Source organism: Urocitellus parryii, chromosome 2 (assembly GCF_045843805.1).
Source record: "Urocitellus parryii isolate mUroPar1 chromosome 2, mUroPar1.hap1, whole genome shotgun sequence".
NCBI classification, from domain to species: domain Eukaryota; kingdom Metazoa; phylum Chordata; class Mammalia; order Rodentia; family Sciuridae; genus Urocitellus; species Urocitellus parryii.
The window spans coordinates 23,181,124-23,207,718 of NC_135532.1; the positions used below are offsets into that span (position 1 = coordinate 23,181,124).

Below are 26,595 nucleotides of genomic sequence, written 5' to 3' on the forward strand. Positions count from 1 at the left end.
AGGGAAACCCTGTCTCAAAATTTAAAAAGACATCTATAATCCCAGCGGCTTGGGAGGCTGCGACAGAAGGATCAGTAGTTCAAAGCCAGCCTCAGCAACAGTGAGATGCTTATGAGAGCTTAGCAACTCTAAATTAAATAAAAAACAGGGCTGGGGATGTGGCTCAGTGGTTGAGTGCCCCTGAGTTCAATCCCTGGTACCAAAATAAAAATAAAAGGAACTGGGGGTGTGGGTTTAGTGGTAAAACCCCCAGGTTTAATCCCCAGTACTGAGATAATTAAAAGACAACCCAATTTAAAAAGAGGCAAATATATAAATAGATTATTTTTCCATGGAAAATAATACAAATGACCAATTAATACATGAAAGGGTGTTCAACACCATTAATCATTAGGGAAATATAAATTAAAACCACAAAATACTATTTCATACCAAAGAGGATGGCTAGAATCAAAAGTCAGATAACAATAAACACTCATAAGGTTGTACAAAAAAACAGAATATGCATATTCTACTGACAGGAACTGTGTAGTTTCTTTGGAAAACAAAACAGATCCTCAAATGATTGAATATAGAGTTACCATATGATCCAGCAATTCTGAGTACATACCCAAAAGAAAGAAAACCATTCACAGAAAATCTTGCACCCCAAGGTTCATGCCAGCATTATTCCCAATAACTAAAAGGTACAAATAACCCAAATGTTCATTAATGGACAAACAATTAAACAAAATGTAGTAAATATAGACGATAAAATATTGGTCCATTAACAGTGATGAAGTACTGATACATGTTACAACATAATGAACCTTGGAAACAACACACTAAACGAAAGCAAGAAGTCAGAAAATAAATACAGGGAAAATCTAAACTTGTTTGTAAGTGGTTGCCCAGAGCAGGAAAGTAAAGGGAAAGAGGAAGGAGTGCAGAAGAGATGATAGTCAAATGTTATAAAGTATCTCTTGATATGATAAAAATGTTCTAAAATTGACTCTTATCAATATACTAAAAACCATTAAAGTGTACTTTAACTGGGTGAACTGTATGATATATTAATTACATCTCAAGAAAGCAATTTTAAGAAAAAATATATATGTCAACTTTGGGTTTCAGTTTTTTTATTTTTGTTTTGATGCTGTGAATTGAACCCAGGGGTACTTAATCACTAAGCTGCATCATCTTAAAACGGGATCTAAGTTGCTGAGGCTAGCTTCGAATTTGTGATTCTCCTGCCTCAGCCTGCAGAGTTGCTAAAATTACAGGCCTGCACAACCATGTCTGAACTTAGTCTCTTTTGATGTATTTTTGATGTTCAACATTTAAATATATAGTGTTCAAAGTTAAAATTCACTTTAAAGTCTTTGATATAAATTTACAGTTGTTTAACACAAAATGGATATCATACACACATGCATACAATTATATACAAAGTAACAAAATACTTTCTAGTCTCAAATAATAAATTCTGTAAATCTAAAAATGATAAACTATTCCAAAAATGGATAGGACAAGGTAAAGTACTAGGGAATGATACTGGCCCAATTATATCATATGTTGTGTGCGTATACAAATATATAACAATAAATCTCACCATTATGTACAACTATAGTGCACCAATAAAAAAAAAATGTGGAGGGGCTGGGGATGTGGCTCAAGTATAGTAGCACGCTCACCTAGCATGCGTGAGGCACTGGGTTCAATCCTCAGCACCACATAAAAATAAAATAAAGATATTGTGTCCACCTAAAGCTAAAAAATAAATATTAAAAAAAAATGTGGAGGCCGGATGTGGTGGCGCATGCAATTCCACTGTAATCATGGCAGTCGGGAGGCTGAGGCAGAAGATCCTGATTTCAAAGCCAACCTCAGCAAAGGCGAGGTGCTAAGCAACTCAGTGAGATCCTGTCTCTAAAATAAAAATACAAAATAGGGCTTGGGATGTAGCTCAATGGTCAAGTGCCCCTAAATTCAATCCCCAATAACTCCCCTCCAAAAAAAAGTGAGGAAAAAAATGAGAATGACAAGACTGGATCCTTCACTTCGTTTAACAGTAAAAAGGTGTGCTACCATCCACTAATTAAAACATTAGATTACAGAGAGGAGGGGGGGGGAGAGAGAGAGAGAGAGAGAGAGAGAGTGAGAGAGGAGAGAGGGAGAGAGAGAATTTTTAATATTTATTTTTCAGTTCTCGGCGGACACAACATCTTTGTTGGTATGTGGTGCTGAGGATCGAACCCGGGCCGCGCGCATGCCAGGCGAGCGCACTACCGCTTGAGCCACATATCTTGCTAATGTTTGAGAATTAACTGTTCAACCTTTCCATTCCATAGACCACCCTCATGAAGCTCATACCCACACTTTTTGGGCACTGCCGTCTGCTGGATGTGAATTTAAATCTCATTTCCCCAACATGTCCCAGTCAGCCATAGGAACAAGAACCATTCTTGTTTACCCAGCACAGTTCAGACACTTGTCTCTTCTTTCTTAGCCTCGCCTGCTCTGTTGATTTTCTTCTAGACTCACAAGCAAATGAAAAGAATTAAAGTCTCTAAATGTCTGGCTTCATTTCTCCCAAGTTTACTGAGATTTCAAAATCTAATTATGACAGTTATTTAACAACTTACAAACAAAAATTTTTTAAGATTCCTCAAATTAAGGGTTTCTTCTGATATTATTTTTTTTAAAGAGAGAGAGAGCGAATTTTAATATTTATTATTTAGTTTTCGGCAGACACAACATCTTTGTTGGTATGTGGTGCTGAGGATCGAAACCGGGCCGCAAGCATGCAAGGCAAGCGCTACCGCTTGAGCCACATCCCCAGCCCCACTGGTATTATTTTAAGTCAATAAAATCTCTCCTGTCCCACAGCAATCTCCATATCTTCTATTTTGCATAGCTCAGGTACCCTTTCCTGTCCTTTCTTCCTTAGGAGGCATAATTTAAAGTCTCCTCTCTAAACCTCACAGATTATATTTTAATGAAACCAAACTACCATTATGATTACTAAAATATGAAAGGTTTTGATCCAATCTTAAAATCTTAAAATTCTACATATTCTCTGTTGAACAAAAGCCATACAATATAGGTGTAACCCATTTATCCATTTTCATAACCTCTCATGCTACAAAGTCTGAATTTCCTTATTTATAAAAGTTACAGAAGAACTAGTAGCTAATTTTCCTGAAGATTCTGCTCCACTGCATCCCTACTTCTCTCTTGTAATAACTGGTGGTGGTATGTTAATAGTACTTGAAGTAAAAGTTCCCACTGTATCACTCCTATAACTAAAACAGATAACTACCTCTTAACATTCACTTAGTGCAAAAGCTGCATGTTCACAAATCCACTCAACTTCCTCCCAGGACCTTCACTACAGCCCAAAATTCATTATAGGCAGATTAGGAATCAATTTTCCACATCAAATATGAGGTTGTTTCTTTGTTAGTTAAAAATGGTACACACATTGTGATAGTAGAAAAATAATACCACCCCCAAATGTCCACCTTCTAATCCCTAATGAATATGTTATGTTACATGGCAAACAGGAATTAAGGTTACAAAAGGAATTAAGGTTGCTAAAATCAAATGGCCTTGATTTGGGGCGATTATCCTGGATTATCCAGGTGGGCCCAATGTAATCACAAGGCTCTTGTAAGTTTAAGAGGGAGGCAAAAGAGTCACTGTCAGAGGTATCATCCTATTTCAGGAATACAACTATGAAAATATTCTGCAAATGCAAAATTTATATCTATAACTTCAAATATAATAATACATTAAATTTTAATACATTAAATTTTTATTTTTATTTTTTAAATAAAAACCTAAGGCTGAGATTGGGGCTCAGCGGTAGAGCACTTGCCTCGCATGTGCAAGACCTTGAGTTCAATCCTCAGCACCACATAAAAATAAATAAGTGAAATAAAGGTATTATGTCCAATTACAACTAAAAAATAAATATTCAAATAAATAAATAAAAATCTGAATGGGATGGGCTCAAATTAAAAAGCTGCATCTCATCAAAGAAAACAATAATGTGAGAAGAGAGCCTACAGATTGGGAGAAAATCTTTACCACATGCACCTCCAATAAAGCATTAGCCTCTAGGATAGATAAAGAACTCAAAAAATTTAACATCAAAAAAACAAATAACCCAATCAATAAATGGGCTAAGGAACTGAACAGACACTTCAGAGAAGAAGAAATACAACTGATCAACAAATATATCAAAAAAGTGTTCAACGTCTATGGCAATTAGAGAAATGTTAAAATTTCATCTCACTCCAGTCAAAACGGCACTCATCAAGAATACAGTCAACAATAATGTTGACAAGGATGTGGGGGGGGGGAGTACACTCATACATTGCTGGCAGGACTGCAAACTGATACAACCACTATGGAAAGCAGTATGGAGATTCCTTGGAAAACTTGGAATGGAACCACCATTTCATTCAGCCATCCCACTCCTCAGTTTATACCCAAAGGATTTAAAATAAGCATACTACAGTAATGCAGCTACATCAATATTTATAGCAGCTCAATTCATAATAACTAAACTATGAAACCAACCTAGATGTCCTTCAATAGAAGAAAGGATAAAAAAATGTGGTATATATACTCAATGGAACATTATTCAGCTTTAAAGAAGAAAGAAATTATGGCATTTGCCAGTAAATGGAGTTGGAGACTATCATGCTAATAAATAAAAATAAGCCATTAAGCTAATCCCAAAAAACCAAAGGCCATTTTCTCTAATATGACAATAAGGTAGGCTGGACACTAGAGAAGAGTTACCTTAGATTAGGTAGAGGGAAGTGATGGGAGAAGAGGGGAGGAATGTGGGGATAGGAAGGATAGTAGAGTGAAACAGACATTATTGCTTTATGTATATATGTGACTACATGACCAATGATTCTACAACATGTATACTCAGAAAAATGAGAAATTATATTCCATCTATGTATACTAAAGTGCATAAATGCATTCTACTGTCATGTATAATTAAAACAAATTTAAAAATTTTAAATTTAAAATAAATAAAAACCTGGGCTAGGGTTGTGGCTCAGCAATAGTGTGCTTGCCTAGCATATGTAAGGCACTAGGTTTGATCCTTAGCGCCAAACAAAAATAAATAAAATAATGGTATTGCATCCATCTACAACTATTAAAAAAAAATTTTAGTAAAATAAAATTTAAAAAAATTAAAACCTATAAAAGCAGTTATCTTGAACCACTAATGAAATACTGGATCTAGGCAATCATCATCAACAGCTGCAAAAAACCACTAGGTGAACCGCTGCCAGGGGCTGCCAGGGACTACGTAATAGAAAAGACATGTTGACAATGCCTGTCACCTTAACATTATAAAAAGAAGACATACTGCCGTAATGTGATGCAATAGGGAATGCACATCGCCTATTTTTTCACTACTACTGTTCCTTCTCTATCCCAAACAAACAAAAATCAAGGAATGTGGATTAAGTCTCTACCTCCACCAGTTTACACCAAATACATAGGAGGGAAGATGTTAAACTAAGGGATGAAATCAGCAATGTGCAGAAAATGGAAAAAACTATGGGACACTCTGATTTTTTCAAAAGATAAATGTAATAAAAGATGAGAGATTCTAGGGCTATGGATGTGGTAGAGCACTTGTCTAAGCATTTGCAGGGTCCTGGATTTGATCCCCAATACTACAAAAAATAAAAAAGGAAAGAAAGAAAAAAGTAGGGACTAACCAACCAATACAATCTATTGATCTAGTCAAGTAATTTCAACAAAGATGAAAAATCCAAGGGTATTAAGAAATTGTGTATGTGTGTGTAAGAAAGAGAAAAAGGAAAGAGTGGGGAGAGAAAGAAAAGAGGGAGGGAGGGACTGAAGTGGAGAGTGAAATGAGTGAATGACACTGGTTTAGAAGTGTTTATATCTACATTAGCAGCCGTGAGGCCCAGTGGCAAAAGCACTATACTGAACATAGATTTCAGGCCAAATCCTAAACTCAATTTTTTCTATGTGTCCTCTTCTAGAAAATGGGCCCATTCCATAGATTTTGCACTTATCATTTGGGGTAAAAAATAATAAAGCAGTTTGAAACAAATCACATTGATTCGGTCACAGAAAGCACACTACAAAAATATATCCTGCATAAGTTATTTTTACTAATGAAATGACCCACAGTAATGATGTTTTGACTTTTTAAATACATTTTTTTTAAAACTACTTCCCTTTTCACTTGATAGATTTTAATATTAAGCTACAAAACATAAGTGCCCTAGCTGACACAGACTTAAGACTTTATAGACTGTCCCATTGATCACTACTAAAACACTCAGGGTCACTCCACGAAATAACTGGACTGGACTGAAATAACCACAAGAGAGAGAGATACCTTTTTCTTTGGGGGGTGCTGTAACGGCTATTCTGATCTTAAGAGTCTACAAAAAGAGAGGAAGCATGTGCTGACCCCTTTTATTGAGCAGAAGCCATTCAAATGAGGCAAGGGGTCAGGTTTCAAGGGGCTGAGTCTAGCTGCAAGATATCTGTTGTCAGCAGGTTGACTGACATCTAGGAAGGCCACACCCAAGTGCACAGTAAGAGATGGGGACACACCAAGGGCATTTACGTAGCTTGACGCACAGGCTGTAGGAAGGCACGCCTATGCATGAAGACACATTTGGTTGCATTTTTACTCCTCTCAACATCAGGGCTACTGCCTTCAGCTACTTAAAAGTGGCCAGATCACTGGGGTGACAGTGCCTCAAACCAATCAGGAGGGGACAATGCTGGTCACATGTTGTGATGGCCTCCCACAATAGACCTTTTTCCCTGTGATTACTTTAGAAAGAAAAGTTGAGTATTTTAAAGCACTTTTCATTAACCCATTTTAGCAAAATCAGTTTTGTAGGCTATCAATGTGAATTTTAAGAATACATTCCTCTTTTCAAACTGTCAGACCTTTATAGATTTTTGCTTAAGTGTAATTAACAAGTTTCAAAGTTACCAAACATCAAACTACTTAAGTAATTTTAACTTTTTTTTCATGTTAGTTGTTTTAATTCACATTCTTACCTTCTCTCCATTACCTTTCCCTTCCTCCTTTTCTTTCAAACTGCCTCTGAAATCGCAACAAGTTTTCCTTCCTACTTACTTCCACAAGCTTTCTCCCATTAATCTAGGCTTCATTCAAAAAAACGTCAGAATCCTTAGCATACTAAGTATGTATCACTGTTTACCTTAGTATGGATGAGTCTGGTCTCCCAGACTACACTTCAAGCCATGTGAACTGAAACTTAAATAGCTACACATCTATAATGTCTAGAACACAACCCTACTTAATGAACAATCAATGATACTGACTGTAATAATGGACCTGACTGCTCCACTCATGTTAGAGAATTGTACCCCCTAATAAAGATAATTTGAAGAACTAACCCTCAGTACCTCAGAATATTTTATCCCAATTTTCCCAGAAATCTCCATATTGCTTTCCATATTGGCTGCACCAATTTGCAGTCCCAGCAGCAATGTATGAGTGTACCTCAGAATGTTACTTTATTTGGAAACAGGGTCTTTACAAAGGTAATCAAGTTAAAATTAAATAAGTAGGTTTGGCTCTAACCCAATTTGACTGGTGTTTTTATAAAATGGAAAATTTGGACATAGACAATCCACTATACATTAAGTTTAAAAGGCAAGTTGCAAATAAACCTGCAGAACTGATTTTATTTGGGGGGTAGGGATGCATTTGTGTATGCACAGGTAATGTCTGGCAACCTATACATACCCCAACTTTTACTATCAATTGCCGCAGTCTGGCTGGGCACAAAATCACGAGCCACTCAAGCAGGAACAAACTTTATTTTTGAAACTGCCGCCAATGCCCCGTACGCTCCCGGGACCGACTCTCGAGGACCCACGCGCCGTTCTCCGGGACCCCAACAGGAAGTCCCTCCTCTGGAATTCCCTCCAACCGCACTTCCCCAACCAATGGGAACTCTCCAGGAGTCCCGTAGCAGGGTAGCAGGCCGAGGTGGACAGCAGGAGTCCAATATCCATATGAATGCAGATCTTAACATAATCATATCATCTCAATGGCTTGCTGGCGTCACCTTTCAACCAAAAATGTCATGCATCATATTACTTGGCTGTGGCTCTTAGCAATCAATTACCTCTTGAAAAGGATTGCTCCTCACCTCTGTAGATGGATTTTTTTATTCCACACAATTTTGTACTTTCTAAAGTAAGTAAAGTACAAGGACACAGTGACACACACCTGTACCAGTTACTTGGGAGTACCAGTTACTTGGGAGGCTAAAGTGGGAGGATCACTTGAGTCCAAGAAATGATCAGACTAGGCAACAGTGAGACCATGTTTCAAGTAAATAGGATTAAAGCTGGGCATGGTGGTGCCAGCCTGTAATCCCAGCAACTAGGGAGGCTGAGGCAGGAAGATCAAATGTAACTTCAGCAACTTAGCTTGGCCCTAAGCAACTCAGTGAGTCCCCATCTCCAAATAAAATATAATTTTAAAGGGGCTGAGGATATGGGTCAGTGGTTAAGCACCCCTGGTTTAATCTCTCACACAAAAATAGAAGTAGGATTAAAAATAAGTATTATTTCCAAGGTAATCAGATGTCACATATTTATTTAACAATACAATGGATAATTTAATTGATTTTTTAATTCTACTCTACTTCTGAAACTGACCTTGTCATCATACAATTCCAGAGTTGATGTTAAACATGGATTGTTCCCCAAAATGGCAGAGAGGTTTTATTCTCTTTTATTGCTGAGTAATATTCCATTGTATATATGTGCCACATTTTTTTTTTTTATCCACTCATCTATTGAAGGGCATCTAGGTTGGCTCTACAGTTTAGCTATTGTGAATTGTGCTGCTATAAACATTGATGTGGCTGTGTCCCTGTAATATGCTGTTTTTAAGTCCTTTGGGTATACACCGAGGAGAGAGACAGCTGGGTCAAATGGTGGTTCCATTCCCAATTTTCCCAGAAATCTCCATATTGCTTTCCATATTGGCTGCTCCAATTTGCAGTCCCACCAGGAATGTATGAGTGTACCTTTTTCCCCACATCCTAGTAAACACTTATTATTGTTTGTTTTCATAATAGCTGCCATTCTGACTGGAGTGAGATGGAATCTTAAGAGCAGTTTTGATTTGCATTTCTCTAATTGCTAGCGATGATGAACATTTATTGCTGAGTAATATTCCACTGTGTGTGTGTATGTGTGTGTGTGTGTGTGTGTGTGTGTATATATATATATATATGCCAATATATATTTTGCTGAATTCATTTACTGATATGTTTGTTGATTGATTATATATCCTCTTCTGATAAGTGTCTATTCAGGTCCTTAGTCCGTTTATTATTGGGATATTTGCATTTTTGGTGTTTAGCTTTTTGAGTTCTTTATATACCCTAGAGATTAGTACTCTATCTGATGTGTGAGGGGTAAAGATTTGCTCCCAAGATGTAGGCTCTCTATTCACCACACAGATAGTTTCTTCTGCTGAGAAGAAACTTATTAGATGCAGGGTCTCTGGTTGTATTCCTAAGTCCTATCCATTTTGAGTTGAGTTTTGTGCATGGTGAGAGATAGGGGTTTAATTTCATTTTGTTGCGTATGGATTTCCAGTTTTCCCAGCACCAGTGGTTGAAGAGGCTATCTTTTCTCCAATGCATATTCTTGGCACCTTTGTCTAATACATGCTTATTATAGTTTTGTGGGTTAGTCTCTGTGTCCTCTATTCTGTACCATTGTTCTACCACTCTCTTTGGTGCCAATACCATGTTGTTTTTGTTACTATTGCTCTGTAGTATAGTTTAAGGTCTGGTATAGTGATGCCACCTGCTTCACTCTTCCTGTTAAGGAATGCTTTAGCTATTCTGGGTCTCTTATTTTTCCAGATGAACTTTATGATTGCTTTTTCTATTTCTATGAGGAATGTCATTGGAATTTTTATTGGAATTGCATTAAATCTGTATAGTGCTTTTGGAAGTATGGTCATTTTGATAATATTAATTCTGCCTATCCGAGAGCAAAGTAGATCTTTCCATCTTCTAAGGTCTTTGATTTCTTTTTTTAGGGTTCTGTAATTTTCATTATATAGATCTTTCACCTCTTTTGTTAAATTGATTCCCAAGGGTTTTTTTTTTTTTTGAGGCTATCATAAATGGGATAGTTTTCCTCGTTTCCCTTTATGAGAATTTGTCACTGATATACAGAAATGCCTTTGATTTATGGGTGTTGATTTTATATCCTGCTATTTTGCTGAATTTATTTACTAGTTCCTGAAGTTTTCTGGTGGAACTTTTAGGATCTTCTAGGTATAGAATCATATCATCAGCAAATAGTGCCAATTTGAGTTCTTCTTTTCCTATGTGTATCCCTTTCATTTCTTTCATCTAATTGTGCTGGTCAGTGTTTCAAGAACTATATTAAATGAAATAGTTTAAGAGGGCAAATCCTTCTATGCCTTTATTTTGGACTATGTGAGATTTCAATGGGTGAAGTACTAGCAACAGTACCACCAAGTAACCACAATGTTAGATCCCTAAGTATCTTGCAAAACCAAAAATTACAGAAGTCACATTCAACTTTATAAAATCAGTTAATGACAACATGAGTAATTAGCTTTAAAAAAAAAAACAAGAACATCACAATAGACCCAGACTATTAGCACTAAAGTGCTAAAATAACACAACCTGGGAAAGAAAGAAAGAAAAGAAAGAAAGGAAGGAAAGAAGGAAGGGAAGGAGGGAGGGAGGAGAAAAGAACAGAAGAAAGAAGCTATTAAGTCAACAAACATCTAGGGTGAAAAAAAAGTGTAACAAACACAAAAAAGGCTTAAAGGATATAAGGCAATAATGACTCTTGAACAATAGAAAGCTTAGAAGGAGCAGTAACCTGAGCAAGTCCTTAAAATGCAATTCCTTAAATACTGACAATTGTATTTGGCAATTATATCTCAACAATAAGAAAATAATAATGAGAGGGAACAATAAGAAAGTAATAAACTACATAGAGAACAAAAATAGTTACAGATTACACTTACATCTTTTTAGCTAAAGGGCACCCCTGTGATGACTTCAAATAAGACAATGATGCAAATAAGCAAGTATGCTTATCAGGATAAGGCTTGGTTTTTATTGAGGGGAAAAAAACCCTAGAAGTTGAAAATTGCTTCTTTTCAGTCACAGGCAAAGCTGATTAAGTCAAAACCCTTCTGTACTCAGTCATAGAACAGGGAAGGTCCTTGTTCAGTTGGGTTCCCTATGGGAGAGAGAGAAGCCTCCTCCAATTTAAAAATGCAAAAAAAAAAAAAAAAAAAAACCCAAATGAGACTAATAATTTTTTTTAAAAAAGTGAACTCTTTTTGAAGAAGCATATGCAAATCTAAAAAAAATTGTCTAGCATAATCAAAAGACAATTTTTTGGCTTTGGTTACTTATGTCCAGTTTTGAGCCTCTGACATTTTCCAAAGTATTCCAAATTTTTTCACATTCCCTAAATAACCCTGATTACATCAGTTAGAGGAAATTATCAGTGTCACACCCTTAAGTCCATCAAATATTGAATGGTGAAAACATCTGATCCTAATTCCTTACTAGTTCCTAGAAGAACCAAGGATTCTTCCTTGGGGCCATTAAATCTGAAACCTTCTAAACATAACATTGCTTCACAGAAAGAGAACGCCCTCCCAAGACATACTTCCTTATGCAAACTTCAAAGTACTAGCTGCTTCCTCCAAGGTACCATCTTTAATCATCCTGCAAATTAATATTTCCATAAAGCAAACTAAACACACACACAAAAAAAAAATCCTTGCAACCTCAGCAAAGAAAAACCATGGGAAAATATTCTGGGCGGGGAAGACTTCTAAAAAGTTATAATGGCTAACTTTTTAAACTAAGATAATCGCATACAAAACATACTTTAATCTACAAAATCCCAAACTATAAACATATTTTCCATTCCAAAGAACAGAAAGCTTTTATTTTCTCCTTGATCTTAGGACTTATTTTATTGCTTACTTATGCCTAGAAGGCCTTTTAATTTGAAAGAATTACGAAGGCTCTCTTTTCAAGGATCCCTAAAAACACCAGGCAGACCAATACTTCAAATATTAGCACAAATACTTACAGTTTTAGAGCTTCAAAAAAAAATTTACTAGAATAAAAGTACAAAGAGTTTGCTGACATCAGAAGTTAACTGCTTCCTCATAGCATAAACAATTTAGCAAAGAACTGTATATTAGAATGAGAACCAAACCAATAGAAACCGTCCTTAAAAGGGAATTTTAAAAAAGACAGTAGTTTACTTTCTTTGAACCATAAATTCCTAACATAGCCAAAAAGATTTTTCTTAACCAGATGTAGTGGCACACACCTGTAATCCCAGTGACTCAGGAGGCTGAGGCAGAAGGATTTCAAATTCAAGGCCAGCCTCACAACTTAGTGAGACCCTATCTCAATAATATAAAAAATAAAAAGGGCTGGGGATATAGTGAAGTACTAGAGAACCCCTGGGTTCAGGTTCAGTCTCCAGTACTGGGGAGAGGTGTTTCTTTAAGGGATAATCTAAAACTTTGCTTTATCAACTACCTGAGCATCTAAACCAGAATGATTAAAATATTCATATTTCAATCTTTAAATTGATTGACTACATTTTGTCAAAGATAACTTGTGAGTTGTTTTATCCATGATATCTTAGCATGCCTCCAATCCTTCCCTTAAAAGGACAAGCAACTCTACCAATAATGATTAAAAAAAAAGGGGGACTTTTACATATATCATCTCACCCGATAATGGGAAAATTATTATTCAATAATTGAACTAATTATAATACTATGTATTATATTACGATATTTTTATATTACACATATTATATAGTTATATAATTACACATATGCTATATATTTTACATATATTACATTATAATAATGTGTATTATTCCATTTCATAAATGACCTACCAAAGAATAATTGGTAAGCAGAATGGGAATCAAAGAAAAATACATACACACACACACAGCTAAGTTAGGGATAAAAATTCCCAAATTCTCATTTATAAAGAAACAATTGGGGGCCAGGGTTGTGGCTCAGTAGTAGAGCACTTACCTGGCATGTGTGAGGCACTGGGTTTGATTCTCAGCACAACATTTAAATAATTAAAATAAAGGCCCATTGACAACTAAAAAAAATACTTAAAAAAAAAAAGAAACAATTGTATCTCAACCATCAAAGCTGCAACATTTTGGCCAGTAGATATCACAATGGATTTGAGAGTCAAGAAATATGGACCCTATCACTAGTTTATGTAAAGATGGCATTAACCTTGTTATTTCATTTTGTGAAAGTGAGACTAATAATACCTAATTTGGCCAACTCTGAATAGAAAATAATATGTGTAGAGCCCACAAGAATATACACATAAGTCAGCTGTCATTGAGTGGGACTGGTAGAAAGGATCTCTGATCCACCCAGACACCACCTGGCTGCCCAGGGGCCAAGAGGATTACTTTCTCAGTGCAAGTGTAACACATTCAGGACACACTAAATGGTAAGCTCCTTAAGACTAGAGCTTATCATAGTCATTTTATATTCTCAGAACCTATATACACCCTGATATAAAGTAGGTCTCCACTAGTACTTCCTTAAATTCCTTACAGAAGAAAGGCACTCACTTCCAAAAAAGGAAAGGAAAAAAACAAACAAACAAAAAAAAAAAACCAACAACAACAACAAAAAAAAACTATTGGCTAAAAATTCACCCCTCTCTATGAAAAATTACAGTCAACTGCTGTCGTTAGGCAGAGGCTTATTATTCACTGAAACAAGTAGCATTAAAATAAAATCAAAGACAACAACACTCCACTGGAAGTTGTGACAACTGAAACCACTGTTTACAAATAGAAAATGCATGAATGGTCCCTGCACCTATGAAGCATTTCAATAGAACATCTGTCCATTTTCACAGAAACAAATGTCTACTTCTTTTAAGGTGAAAATAAATTTTCAGTGGTTGACAGCTTAAGACATATGGATCACTACAAATGGAGAATATAAGCAAATTTATATCTCACTTCTTTAGAGACACAATATATTTTAGAAAAAGCAATGGTTCTTCTTGTACAGAAACAACAGAAAAGCACAATCCAATGAAGTGAAGATTAAAAGGAGCTATAGCATCTACTAAAATCATGGTCAACATTAAATATCTTACCCTACATACTATTAAATCTTCTGGATTGTCTTTTTTGAAATCAAAGATCTAATAGTTTTTCCTTCAAAACAAGTTATTTACATAAATTGTCTATTGTACCTCCTTCTAATACAAATTATATGCATGAGATATTAAGTGAACAAATCTCACAAGTTTTTCCACAAGACTATGTCTTTCTGAGTTTTCAATTTAGCACCCCTTAATTCTTTGTATCTAACACATTTTTCTTCCAACACCTTAAAATGTATATAGTAGACGTTTAAATCACCCTCTTCCAACCCAGAAGACAGGAAGAGAGCAGTTTCTAGACAAGATACCTAAGAGCAGACTAAGGGTCTGTAAACCAACCAACAAAATATTTATTCGAGGCCTGGGGTTGTGGCTCAGTGGTAGAGCACTTGCCATGCACGCATGAGGCACTGGGTTCAATACTCAGCACTACATAAAAATAAATGAATAAAATTAAGATATTGTGTCCATCTACAACTAAAAAATAATAAATTTTTTAATGTTTATTCCAGTAAAGGATGATGGATAGGGGAACAATAGGAATAAAGTCTACTAATAAGTCCACAATAAATACTGGAAAAATCTTAAAGGGAATAAAGTATGAAGCTAACTTAAACATACACACTTTTAGTTCTAATAATGACCAAAAAACTAGTGTGTACACTTAGTGTAAAAAAATTAAAGGCTGAGTAGGTACCTCAGTGGCACAGCGAAAGCTAAAAACATTCACAAAACTCTGGGTTTAACCGCCAGCACAGGGAAAAATCAATCATCAAATAAATAAGACTTCTTCTAAAAGCAGTATTCCCAAATTGTCTAAACTTTTTTTTCCCTTCAGGTTGTGGAGGACCCAACTCAGGGCTTTCTTGTACATACTAGGCAAGCACTCTGCCACTGAGCTAAATCCCCAAACCCTAAACTTTCTTTTTTAAGTACTGTAGATTAAACCCAAGGGTGTTTTACCACTAAGCTACAACCTCAACCCCTTGTTATATTTTATTTTCAGACAAGGTTTTCTAAGTTACCCAAGCTGGCTTCCAACTTGCCAAGGCTGGCCTCAAACTTGGGATCCTTCTGCCTCGGCCGCCCAAGTATCTAAGATTAAAGGCATATACTACCATTCCTGGGCTCCAAATTGTCTAATTTTTAAAATATGTCTGGGAATGTCATAAATTAGACCAGTTATATTTTGTTCCCAGAAAAATAAAGCAGATGTCTTTCTACAAACTATCAAAACATAAAAAGATAATCAATTACACTCTTAGCTTTAATAATTTAATACTTAATTTCAAAATAAGGTAGTGCTTCCTCAGAGGTATATACTAATAAATTAATACTTCTTATAATAAAAATGAAGTGACATAATTATCTTATAAATAAAACAAATTTTGATTTTGGTTAGCATTTGTTGAGCCAGCAATTAACATCAAAAAAAGGAAACAAATCCAAAAAAGGAAACAAATGAATTCAGAAGAGTAATGATAATAAGATCCATGGGCCAACCCTATTAACTACATATTGTTTTATCCCCATTTTACAGATAAGGCAACTGTGGCACAGAAAAGTAACTTGTCCATATTCACAGGGAGGGGAATAAAATATTGAATCTCAAAAAAGGAAACCAATTCAAATATTTTTTTTTTCTTAAGTGGTATTAGAAAAAAAAAGGTTGTCAAAACATCTAAACAGCTATGTGTCTAGTCTTAGTGACTAAAATAATGATATCACCAACCCTCACTAAATGTTTTTAAAGGAAAATACATACATTCACTTTGGATTGTAATTTTCCAAAAATTCAATAACTTTAAAGAAACTGGGAAACTAGGCTTAATACACATTAACTGTGTCTAATTCCATGCTCACTTTATATTATCTAAAACATATGAGTTCCCCAAATGAGAACAATATATTAATAATCATTTATAAACTTTCAAAGAATCAAGAACTGAATTTCATACCTAAAACAATAAAAGAACAGTAATTAAAGACTGTCTAGTTCAATCCCTGTATTTCACAAATGAGGAAAAACCAATTCAGTTTTAAAAGATTTTCCCAAATACATCTAAATGTCAAAATCTGGACTAGAATTTATTTTCTGGTCCAACTGCTCTTTTTATTATACCATAAGGCAGGATACATAATAAAATACTATATTTAGCCAGGCATGGTGGTGCACGCCAGTAATCCCAGCAGCTCAGGAGGCTGAAGCAGGAGGAACAAGAGTTCAAAGCCAGCCTCAGCAACTTAGCCAGGCCCTAACCAACTCAGTAAGACCATGTCTCTAAATAAAATATGAAAAAGGGCTGGGGATGTAGCTTAGTGGTTAAGCACCTCTGGGTTCAATCCCAGGTTAAAAAAAAAAAAAAAATCTAAGTTTCTAGAATAGGGTTACTGAAAGAAAAAAACAAAATGAAATTATTTAAATCTAAAAAATTAAAATTTTTGAAAAGGAATTATACAAAGTATACAAATGCTTAAAAAAAAATCCATCCTGAGACAGTACAAGGTTCAAGACAGCCAGAATAAATATGGTTTCACAGGCAAGAAGAAAAGGAATATGATCAGTGACAAAAAGTAGACTGGATCTTTAGGGACTTGCTCAAAAGCTTAGAATCAAACAAGTCAATAAGATATGTTGTGATAAAATCTGGCTAAAACTGGAGAATATGGATTTTTTATAGAGTAGATAATTAACCTTCTTTTCATCTATTATAAAAAGATTAGCCAGAGGTAGGAGAAAGTCAGAAAGTAAGTAAAGCCAGATGATATGAAGACTATGTTTATGCAGACTCCACATAACTGAGTATGACACTGAATACTGTAGTTTTTCAACAATTAAGTTTTAGATCCCAATAGTCTTACCTTTATTTGTGATAAATAAGTGCCTAAAATAGGAAAAAAAAACCCAGTATCTAATATTAAATTTCATTTCTTCTAACTATATAACTTTACCCTCTAATAATTATAAACACATGACATGTCAATGACCCAGCTAGCACCCAATCCCTATGCCTGAGTTAATAATCTTACCATATCATCATTTTATATTATCAAACTCTCCATGCTTATCTTAAAATTGAACAAATTTTAAAATGAACATGACAATCTCTTAAGGAGAAAACAATGTAAAACTGTTTCTAGGGTATAAACTCAATTAAGTGTTTTTTAACAAAGAAAGTATACTGAAGGTAATAGGTGATTTTCGCACTGTTTATCCTATTATTTGCTGGATTTTCTGTAATGAGATTTTTGGGGGGGATGGAGGGAGCGCGTGCTGGGGGTTAGACCCAGAGGTGCTTAACCACTGAGCCACATCCCAAGCCCTTTTTAATATTTTATTTAGAGACAGGGCCTCACTGAGTTGCTGAGGATGGCTCTGAACTTGCAGTTCTCCTGCCTCAGCTTTCCGAGCCACTAGGATTACAGACCTGTGCAACGACACCAAGCTTGTAATGAGAAATTTTAAGGACCCAAAGTGTATTTTAGCCAAAGCTAAAACATCAGAAGGCTTAAATAAAACATTTGCAATACTTTTTCTGAATGTTCTCCTTCCGATAAGCCTCAGCATACTCAAATGTTCCTTTAACCAATTACTTAAATAACAGAAAACTCCCTATTTTTTACAGTTTTTTTCCTTCTTAAATTAACATTTACAGGAAAAACAGCCAAAAATAGATAAAAAATAGATAAAATTTTATTATTTAATACAATATTCTGACTATAATAACAAGAGACTGAGAACCCCCTCGTCTCCATACTCCCCTCCAACTAAACATGAGCATTGTTTCCACCTTTTCTTCTGGAATGATGCTAGACTGCACTGACCACAAAATCTCTTACCTGGCTGAGACTCAAGCAATAAGAAAAGGCAAATACCCAGCTTAATCTGGGACTTCTTCAATAAGCAGTTTAAAGTCACCTATAGGGTACTATGCTAGACACAGGGAAATTTTCTTGTTTTTTGGTTTTTGTTTTTTTTCCTCCAGAAATACAACTTGTCAAACTCACCTAACCTTGTGGCCTGGCCTCATTAACACCACAGTTCCTAATGGTCTATCTCACTGCCTTGTGACAAGGGGTGGGCCAGCTGGTGCCAATATGACCAACCTCCTATAAGGAATTCTCATACTCAACTCCTTCCCCAACAAGTCCTTCCCACCCAGGACTCCAACAACCCAAAGCTGAAGAGACAATCACAACCAGTCAGAGATATCATCTATGGAGCTAATATTAAGCAGTAACAGTCTCCATGTAATAGCCGTGATGGACAACCCACTGTTACCAAAGTCTATTCTACTCCTCCTCCTCAATTTCAAACCAGAGCCCCTCTTCAGGTATTCTACCACTTTTCCCATTCCTTCACAATTAAGTATAATACTAAATATTCGGTAGCTACTCTGAACCAGGCCCTGAAGTCTGAAACTACTTAAAAGGTAAAACAAACATTACATGAAACTGAAAATATACTACCTCGTAGACATACAAAAGGCTTGTATGTCTATGTATGTGAAGAGGTACCTTTACAAATTACACATTACAATCTAAACAGTCAGTTGTTTGGGTCAGGCTATAATACTAAGTTAAGAAAAATGAATTTTACTAATTTCACATGCAAGCAGAATACCAGTGATATAGAATAAGACACATCAAAAGCACTGGGGGTTGGGGGGCGGGTCTTGGTACTGGAGATTGAACCCAGGGGCGCTCTACCATGGAGCTTCTTATTTTGAGACAGAGTCTCAAGAAATTGCCCAGATAAATTGCTGGTGTCCAATCTGCAATTCTCCTGAGCTTCTTCCACAATCACTGGGATTACAGGGTGCACCACCACAGCCAGATAGACATTTATTTTTAAGTTACCTTATCCAATTAAGGTATTTATTGTAGACATGCCCTACACCTTATTTTGACAAATGAATAAATTATGTAAACTTTGATATTTATAGAATTGAATTTCAACTCACCCTAAATGTTTTCACAGCTGCTGACTCTCTGAAAAGTATAATTTTGTTAAGCCCAGCCTCTCTCCTCTATTCCACATGCTGACTCAATCTTACCCCTACTAATCATTCACTTTGGGATGTCAAAAAGTGAAATAAAGGATTTGGAGAACTTTTTTTTTTATATGCAAAAGGCAGTGCTCCTGATCAAACTGCAGAAAGAAATGATAGTCCTTTACTTTAAAACCCTAACAATCTAAGAGATAAGAAGCCAGGCATGGTGGCACACACCTATAGTTCCAGCTACATAGAAGATTGAAGTGAGAAGATCACTTGGGTTCACAAGGTCAAGTCAGATCTGGGCAACACAGTGAGACCCATCTCAAAATAATAATAATAACAATAATAATAATAACAGGGCTGGGGATGTGGCTCAAGCGGTAGTCCACTCGCCTGGCATGCATGAGGCCCGGGTTCGATCCTCAGCACCACATACAAACAAAGATGTTGTATCCGCCGAAAACTAAAAAAGTAAATATTAAAAAAATTCTCTCCCTTTAAAAATAATAATAATAATAATAACAATAATAATAATAATAGAAAGAAGCAAAAAAAACTACAGGATTAAGTATGAAATTACAAAAGATACTCTGAAACTACAGAGGCAGATAAATAGAGATAGAATTATTCAGGTAACACAACCTGATCAAAAAGACAGGTACAAACTGGCCAGCTAAGGATGGGAAGTGTTCCAAGCCTAGCACAGAGCATCTACAAAAGAACAGAGTAATTATCTTTGCTTTTCTTGACTTTGTAATTCTTAGAAGATGGGATGGCAATTTTCTTTAGAAAATAACACTTCACTTTAGGGGCTGGGGATGTGGCTCAAGCGGTAGCACGCTCGCCTGGCATGCGTGCGGCCCGGGTTCGATCCTCAGCACCACATACAAACAAAGATGTTGTGTCTGCCGAGAACTGAAAAATAAATATTAAAAAAAAGAAAATAACACTTCAAATTACCTTGAGATATTTAGCCATATTCTGGAAGTGCATTAGAATTTATTTAAATATGAAAGGATATAACCAATTTTAATAGTATCTTTGGAATGATCTCATTTGACCAGGCACAGACAATTCGGTATTGCCAGTGACAAAATACACACTGCATGCAATTAATTAATGCACCTGAGTGGAAGCCCTAGAAAGAGCTTCAGTCTGACATCCTTGAGATGAGAATCCCACTTATTCAGTGTGTGGCTTTGGCAAATCTCTCTGTGCTTCCTTGTTCTAATCTGATTATATTTATTAACATATTTAAATATTGTTTGTCTCCTTCAACTAGAATGTAAACAGTAAGAGCAGAAACTGCCTTAACCACCTCTGCATCAGTAGTCTGTGCCATTTTGTGGGAATACTTCATATCTTTGTGTAAGTGAATTAATAGTAAAGAATATCACCACTCCTAAAGCCCTAGACTTTGACAATGAACTATGCCCCACAAAGTCTGTGTAGCCCAGCAATCTGGTAAAATTATCACTGTTAAAAGATTTAATCATTACATCTGTTTCGAAATCAATAATAACTACCATTTCTAAAAATAATTAGCCCAATTCTGAGAAATTATTTTAGTACAGCCCCCTTAATACCAATGCTTTCCTAAAATGTAAATTGTGAGAAAAAACAATCATCCACATGGGGAAATGGATTCTCAATGATTCATTCTTCTTTAATACTGTAGATTTTAAGCCCACCTGATTTCAGCCATTTTTAATATTGTTCCATAGCATGTCGTAGACAATCAGCTTTTAGCACACTTTTGCGATCTGAATCACCACTCCTTAAATATATAAAATGTACCACCCTCTGATGGAAAACTGCTTGGGGATCTCCTATATGAAACAGGGTGAAGAGAGATGAAAATGATTTCGGAAGTCTTAGAAACATACCACCAGGCCCACATTGCAAAGAATAACTTTTTGCTGGTGATGACTCAAATTACAATCCCTACATAAAAGATCTAATGAAAGGAATCTGTCACATATGGAAAACAGTGATCGTCTGGCCAAGCACAAAAACAAGTTTTAAATCCACCCACACTTTGCTTAATTCGGAACTTTTAAGGAGCATTAATACTTTCCCCCTAAAGTCTGTCCTAAATAAAACAATACCATCGCCCTTACAGTCAGTCCCTCACACATAGGAGTCTGGTGTAGTCAAATAAACAAATGACAGGAAAGCTAACGCTGCTTTTCAAGATTAACGTGGATTTCCAATGACAAGACTGCCACCTGGACACAAGTTGGAAATCCGAGAGCTCGTTCCTTTCGGAGAGTAGAAAATAGAGAAAATTTCAACAGCACTAAAAGTTTCCACCTCCTCACACACCCCCTTCCCCCCAGCACGGGGTCGGGGGCTCCGCCTAGCCAGAGGCGCGTGGAGGAAATCTGCACTTGACTTCCGTCCCCTCCCCGGGTAGGAATGAGACCTTTCCTTCCTGCCCGCAGACCCGCACACCCGCCAGGGGCAGCTCCCCGCGGGGCGCTCGGCCAGACGGAAATGGAGACGCGCGGCTCGGCGTCCCTTCTCCAGCGACCCCGGCCCACGGCCGCGCTCCGACGGGCGCGCACACACCCCGCGCCCCGCAGGCTGGTGCGCCGCGGGAAGGCTCGCGCGGTTTGGCCCGGAGCTCCCAAAGGCCAGAGCCGGCCCCCGCCACGTCCAGCATGGTCTCCCCTCTGGGCCACGCGCGAGCCGCCCCGGCCGCCTCCCCTCCCCTCCCCCGCTGCGCGGGCCGCTCATCCCCCGCGCCGCCCGCGGCGCGCAGTCCAACCGCCCCCGCGCTAGGCCCTTCAGGCAGCGCCCCGAGTGTCAAGAACCCGGGTCGTCCGCCGCCGGACCGAGGGCTCCGCGCCACCCCCGCCGCCCTCCCGCCGCACCTACCATGGTACAGATGGAAGCGAATTTGGAGACTGTCATTAGGATTTCCATCCGCCCAGCGCCATCTTCCACCCAATCACAGCGGCGGCGGCGGGCGGGGGAGGAGGGCAGCCGGGCCCCCCGCTCGCACCGCAACCCGCGGGCGGACCCCGAGCCGCCGCGGACCCACGCACAGAGCCTGCTGGGCCTCCGCTGCCGTCGTAGCCGCCGGCGCTCAGGCACTCTCGGCCTCGGCCCTAGCCCCCGCCTGCCGGCCGCCCGCCCCCGGCTCCGCCCCGGCGCAGGGCGCAGCCGCTGCCTCCGGGCCCGCGCCTGCCCGCGAAGCCGCTCGCCGCACACCCCGCCCAGCGCGCCGGGAAGCGGGCTCCGCGGAGGCCCTAAAGCCCGGCAGTTGCGCTGCACGGCAGCACTGCCCAACCCGCCCGTCGGTGCCCGCCTCCGCGGTTCTGTAGCTGCAGCCACAAAACTCCAGCCCCTCCCTGGCCAGCGTACGACCCCGCCCACTGCTCGGCGCCCGCCTCCCAGGCCTGGGTGCGCGAGCGGCGGAACTCTGGCCCGGCCCCACCCCTTTGCGTGTCGGGGGCGGTGCCGAGGGTGGGCATTGGCTTACTCCCGCCCGCTGCGCGGTCCTAGAGTCTCCGCTCCCGCAGAGCTCTGGCTGCTGGAGGGGTTTTGGGGGTAGGCGCGTTGTGCTGCTGAGTACCCGTGGCTGCGACTAGGGGAAACCCTGGAAAGGACTGACTTGCAGCACCCTGCCATGAGCTAGGAGACCCTGCTCCCGAAACAAAGAACAGAGACCATGACCTGGATAATTCTGGGTGGGGTGAGGGGAAATGTCCCAAACACTTGGTTTCTTTCCTTTTACATAATTTGGGTGAACCGTCTGAGTTAGATCCCCCAAACTTAGAAAAAGAGTAATCGAATGAAAAGGAAGAGCCAAACAATAATGTATATATGTTTACATTTTCGAAGTAGAAAAGTAATGGGATTGGAGGGGGAGGGTGAATCCTGCATTCCTGCCTGCCTGCTGATCATAAATTTAAAATAGCTGCAAAGTAAGAAAAAATCTTAACCAGCGCTGATAACGATGTTACTAGAGATGAGAAGCTCCTATGAGAAATACCTAAGCAATGTTAGCTAGTAGATGCAGTTTGTTTTCTCTTTTACAAAATTCATCATTGCACCTTGTTTTTCATGTCTAGCAGCTCATCCTTTTTTTCTATTTGCAACATAGTAGAGTAACTTCATAAGCCACTATATTAGAAACATGTTTTTGACTAATGAACTAGTGGTGGAGTGCTTTCCTGGGTCCCCCCCCCAACGCTTTTTTGTGGTCATTATTGATGGACCTTTATTTATTTATATGTGGTGCTGAAAATTTAACCTAGTGCCTCACACCTGCAAGACAAGCACTTTACCACTGAGGTACAGTCCCAGCCTTGGATTCCCCCATTTATATGGATTTGAGGGTCTACTTCAGACAAAACCAGGTATGCCTCACCTCATAGGTTCAAAGCATTCAAAAAAACAAAATATTCAAACAAAATTTGGGTGACAAATAGATTTCTCATACATGAATGCTGTTTCCATAGTGATTCCATTATAATCTTGGCTGAGGAAAAAATACAGATTAAATATAGTGAAGTCACATGATGCTGCCTGGTCCTCCAGGTTCCTCCCCGCATAGAAGCCTGGAAGCCTGGGGCCCTCCTTCTTTACCACTGAAACCAAGCCAGTAAGCTAGTACTCTAGTTTTCACCACTGTACTTTCAGGTCAATAGAGTGCTTGCTCCTTGTTTTCTTCTCTAGATTCACAAGCTTTACCCAACTAGATTCTTTCTCATTCTTGTCTTCCTCCTGTTTGGACAAGGACTTTTACATCTAAGATTTCTATAGCCTACCTGGACTTGGTCCCAGTGTTTCTATGCTCTTCACTGACTCCTTTAGGATTTACATCAGGCTTTATCTAGAAAATATACTCAAGTAGATATTTCTTTGTCTCTATTTCCTCATCTGGAAAAGAAGGGTAACAATTGTGTTAGAGGATAAGTCATGGAGACAAGTTTAGAATAGTGCCTGACACTAGAGCAAAGTGCAAAGCTTTGAATGGGCAAAGTCCACATTTTAAAAGTCAGGGAGGGCAAATACACTCTTCACATTGCCAGTTTGCTCCTTCAGAGCCCCTGCCATTTGCCGGGTTCCTAATCAATCTCTTAGATACATAAATGTAACCCAAAAGATGACCTTAGATCTGTCATTTCATGCTCTTGTTACATACAAAGGAGTATGACATTCATCATTGCACTGCCCAAGAATACAGGGCCAGGATCCATACCCAGATACTCCAACTGTATAACTCATAGGCTCTTCCTTCTCTACCCTGCCTCTTGAGAATTGAATGAATCAACCTTCTTTATTGCACTAATATCATCTAGCCATCCAGCAAATGTCAATCAAAACAGCAGTACTTTTTTGAATTGGTTTAAATTTAGTAACATTTTATTGTATTTCATTTTATTTTTGGCAGGTGGGGGTCATGCTGGAGATTGAACTCACAGAAGCTCTACCAATGAGCTACATTCCAGTTCTTTTTATTTTTTATTTTGAGACATGTTCTTACGAAGTTGCTAAGGGTCTCACTTAAGCGCTGAGACTAGCCTGGAACTTGCAATTTTCATACCTCAGCCACCTGAGTCACTAGGATGGTGGATACCACCATGCCAGGCTAGTTACTTACTTTTTAAGGCTATCTTAGTTCAGACAAGTAAAGTCAAGTCATCTACACAAGAGATATATGCCTCACACAGGCTAGACAGGATGGCATATAGCCAATAAGCCCCAAATTTTGTCATTATTTAAACACAGATTTAAAAGAACAGAGCTGGGCCAGACATAGTAGCACAAACCTGTAATTCCAGCACCTTGGAAATTGAAGAGCAGGATCACACATTCAAGGACAGCCTGGGCAATCTGGTCTTGAGACTGTCCCAAAACAAAAATAACAAAAAACATAGAAATAACTCAGTGGTATAACACCCCTGGATTCAACCCCCCAGTATTACAAAAATGAATAAATAAAAAGAAACAAAAGAAATAAAATATGAAAAAGAGAAGAAAAGGGCAGGGGTGGGTACTGAGGTATAGTTCAGCCTTAAATCACGTGCTTAGCATGTATAAGGTCCAGAATTCAATCCCCGCCAGTGCAAAAATAATAATAAAAACACCAGAGTCTCATAGTTCACCTAGAGGAAGGTCAAGGACCCTCTTTCATACTGTATTTAACACTAAAACTAAAATGTGGTTTAAAAATACCTACTGATCATCTACTGATGAATAGAGAAATCTGTGCCCTCAGGAAGGACACCATCCACTCCACTCGGACAGATTATTTTTTATGGACAGTGAACTAAGAGCCATTTTATCTACCTTCAGACCTGTCCCTCAATTTTTATAATATCCCAGCAACTCCAGAGGCTGAGATACGATGATTGCAAGTTCAAGGCCAACCTCAGCAATTTAGTAAGGTCCTAATCAACTTGGTGAGACACTGTATCAAAATAAAAAATAAAAAGAGCTGAAGATAACTGGTAGAGTATCCTTCAGTTCAATTCCCAGTAGCACAAAAAAAAAGAGAAAATGGAGAAAAAGAAGAACCAAGTACTGTCAGCTCTGAAAGAGGGGAAAACTATCTCTGCCTGCAAGACCAACTGGATGAGGACAGCTTCATAATCTGAAAGAACAGGATGAACGGTGGAGAGGGGGATCTTGTGATATCCCAGAAGAAAGAAAGCTGCCTGCCAGAACCCAGACTGGAAGGAGTGTAGGATGTCTTTGGCAGTATCACAGGGTGTCTTTCATGAAGTGTATGGACCTAAGTGTGGAAAATCAAGAGGACAATCTGATCCACAGCCACACAAGCAAAGATTATGGTCTCTGGGTCTCCACTGTCATATCCACCAGTAATAAGTGGAGGAATTTGCCTATCTTCAAACTCTTTCCTTGTATTTTGTTCTTTATAACAATCTGGAGTCCTAGTCTTGCAATTTGCTGAGATTAAACATTGCAGAGAATTTCAAAAAGATGCCAAAGCAATAGGTCTATCACTGTGGAGATAACCTTGTTTCTCATGAGCATAAATATAAACTAGAATATTCTCTCTGTTATTTACCTCCTCACTAAGCAAAGTCTGCCTAAAGGAGACCAAAAAGATACTGATAAAGATAATGCAGTCATTTCAACTATCTAGAACAGGTTCAAAAGTAGCTGAATTTGCTAGATATGATGGTGCACTAGCTCAAGGCTAGTGATCTCAAAAAGATGTAGCTCAGTGGCAGTGCACTGCTGGGTTCAAGCTCCAGTACCACAAAAGTGGCTGACCTTAGATTTGACCTTTTCAAATGCTTTCATTAGGCACTCTGAAAAAAAAAAAAAATTAGGCACTGTTACTAGAGGGGAAGAGAGAG

At 38.3% G+C, this 26,595-nt stretch overlaps 1 protein-coding gene across 2 annotated transcripts in view; it reads right to left on the reverse strand.

Moving 5' to 3' along the window:
• Usp12 (ubiquitin specific peptidase 12) overlaps nucleotides 1–22,390 on the reverse strand; it is a 97,445-nt gene extending 75,055 nt beyond the window's left edge. For both annotated transcript variants that reach the window (XM_026388371.2, XM_026388370.2), the window contains exon 1: nucleotides 22,136–22,390. In XM_026388371.2, coding sequence (XP_026244156.1) covers nucleotides 22,136–22,183 — 48 coding nt within the window. In that variant the 5' untranslated portion in view covers nucleotides 22,184–22,390. The remainder of the gene's footprint in view (nucleotides 1–22,135) is intronic.
• Between the last annotated feature and the right edge of the window lie 4,205 nt (nucleotides 22,391–26,595).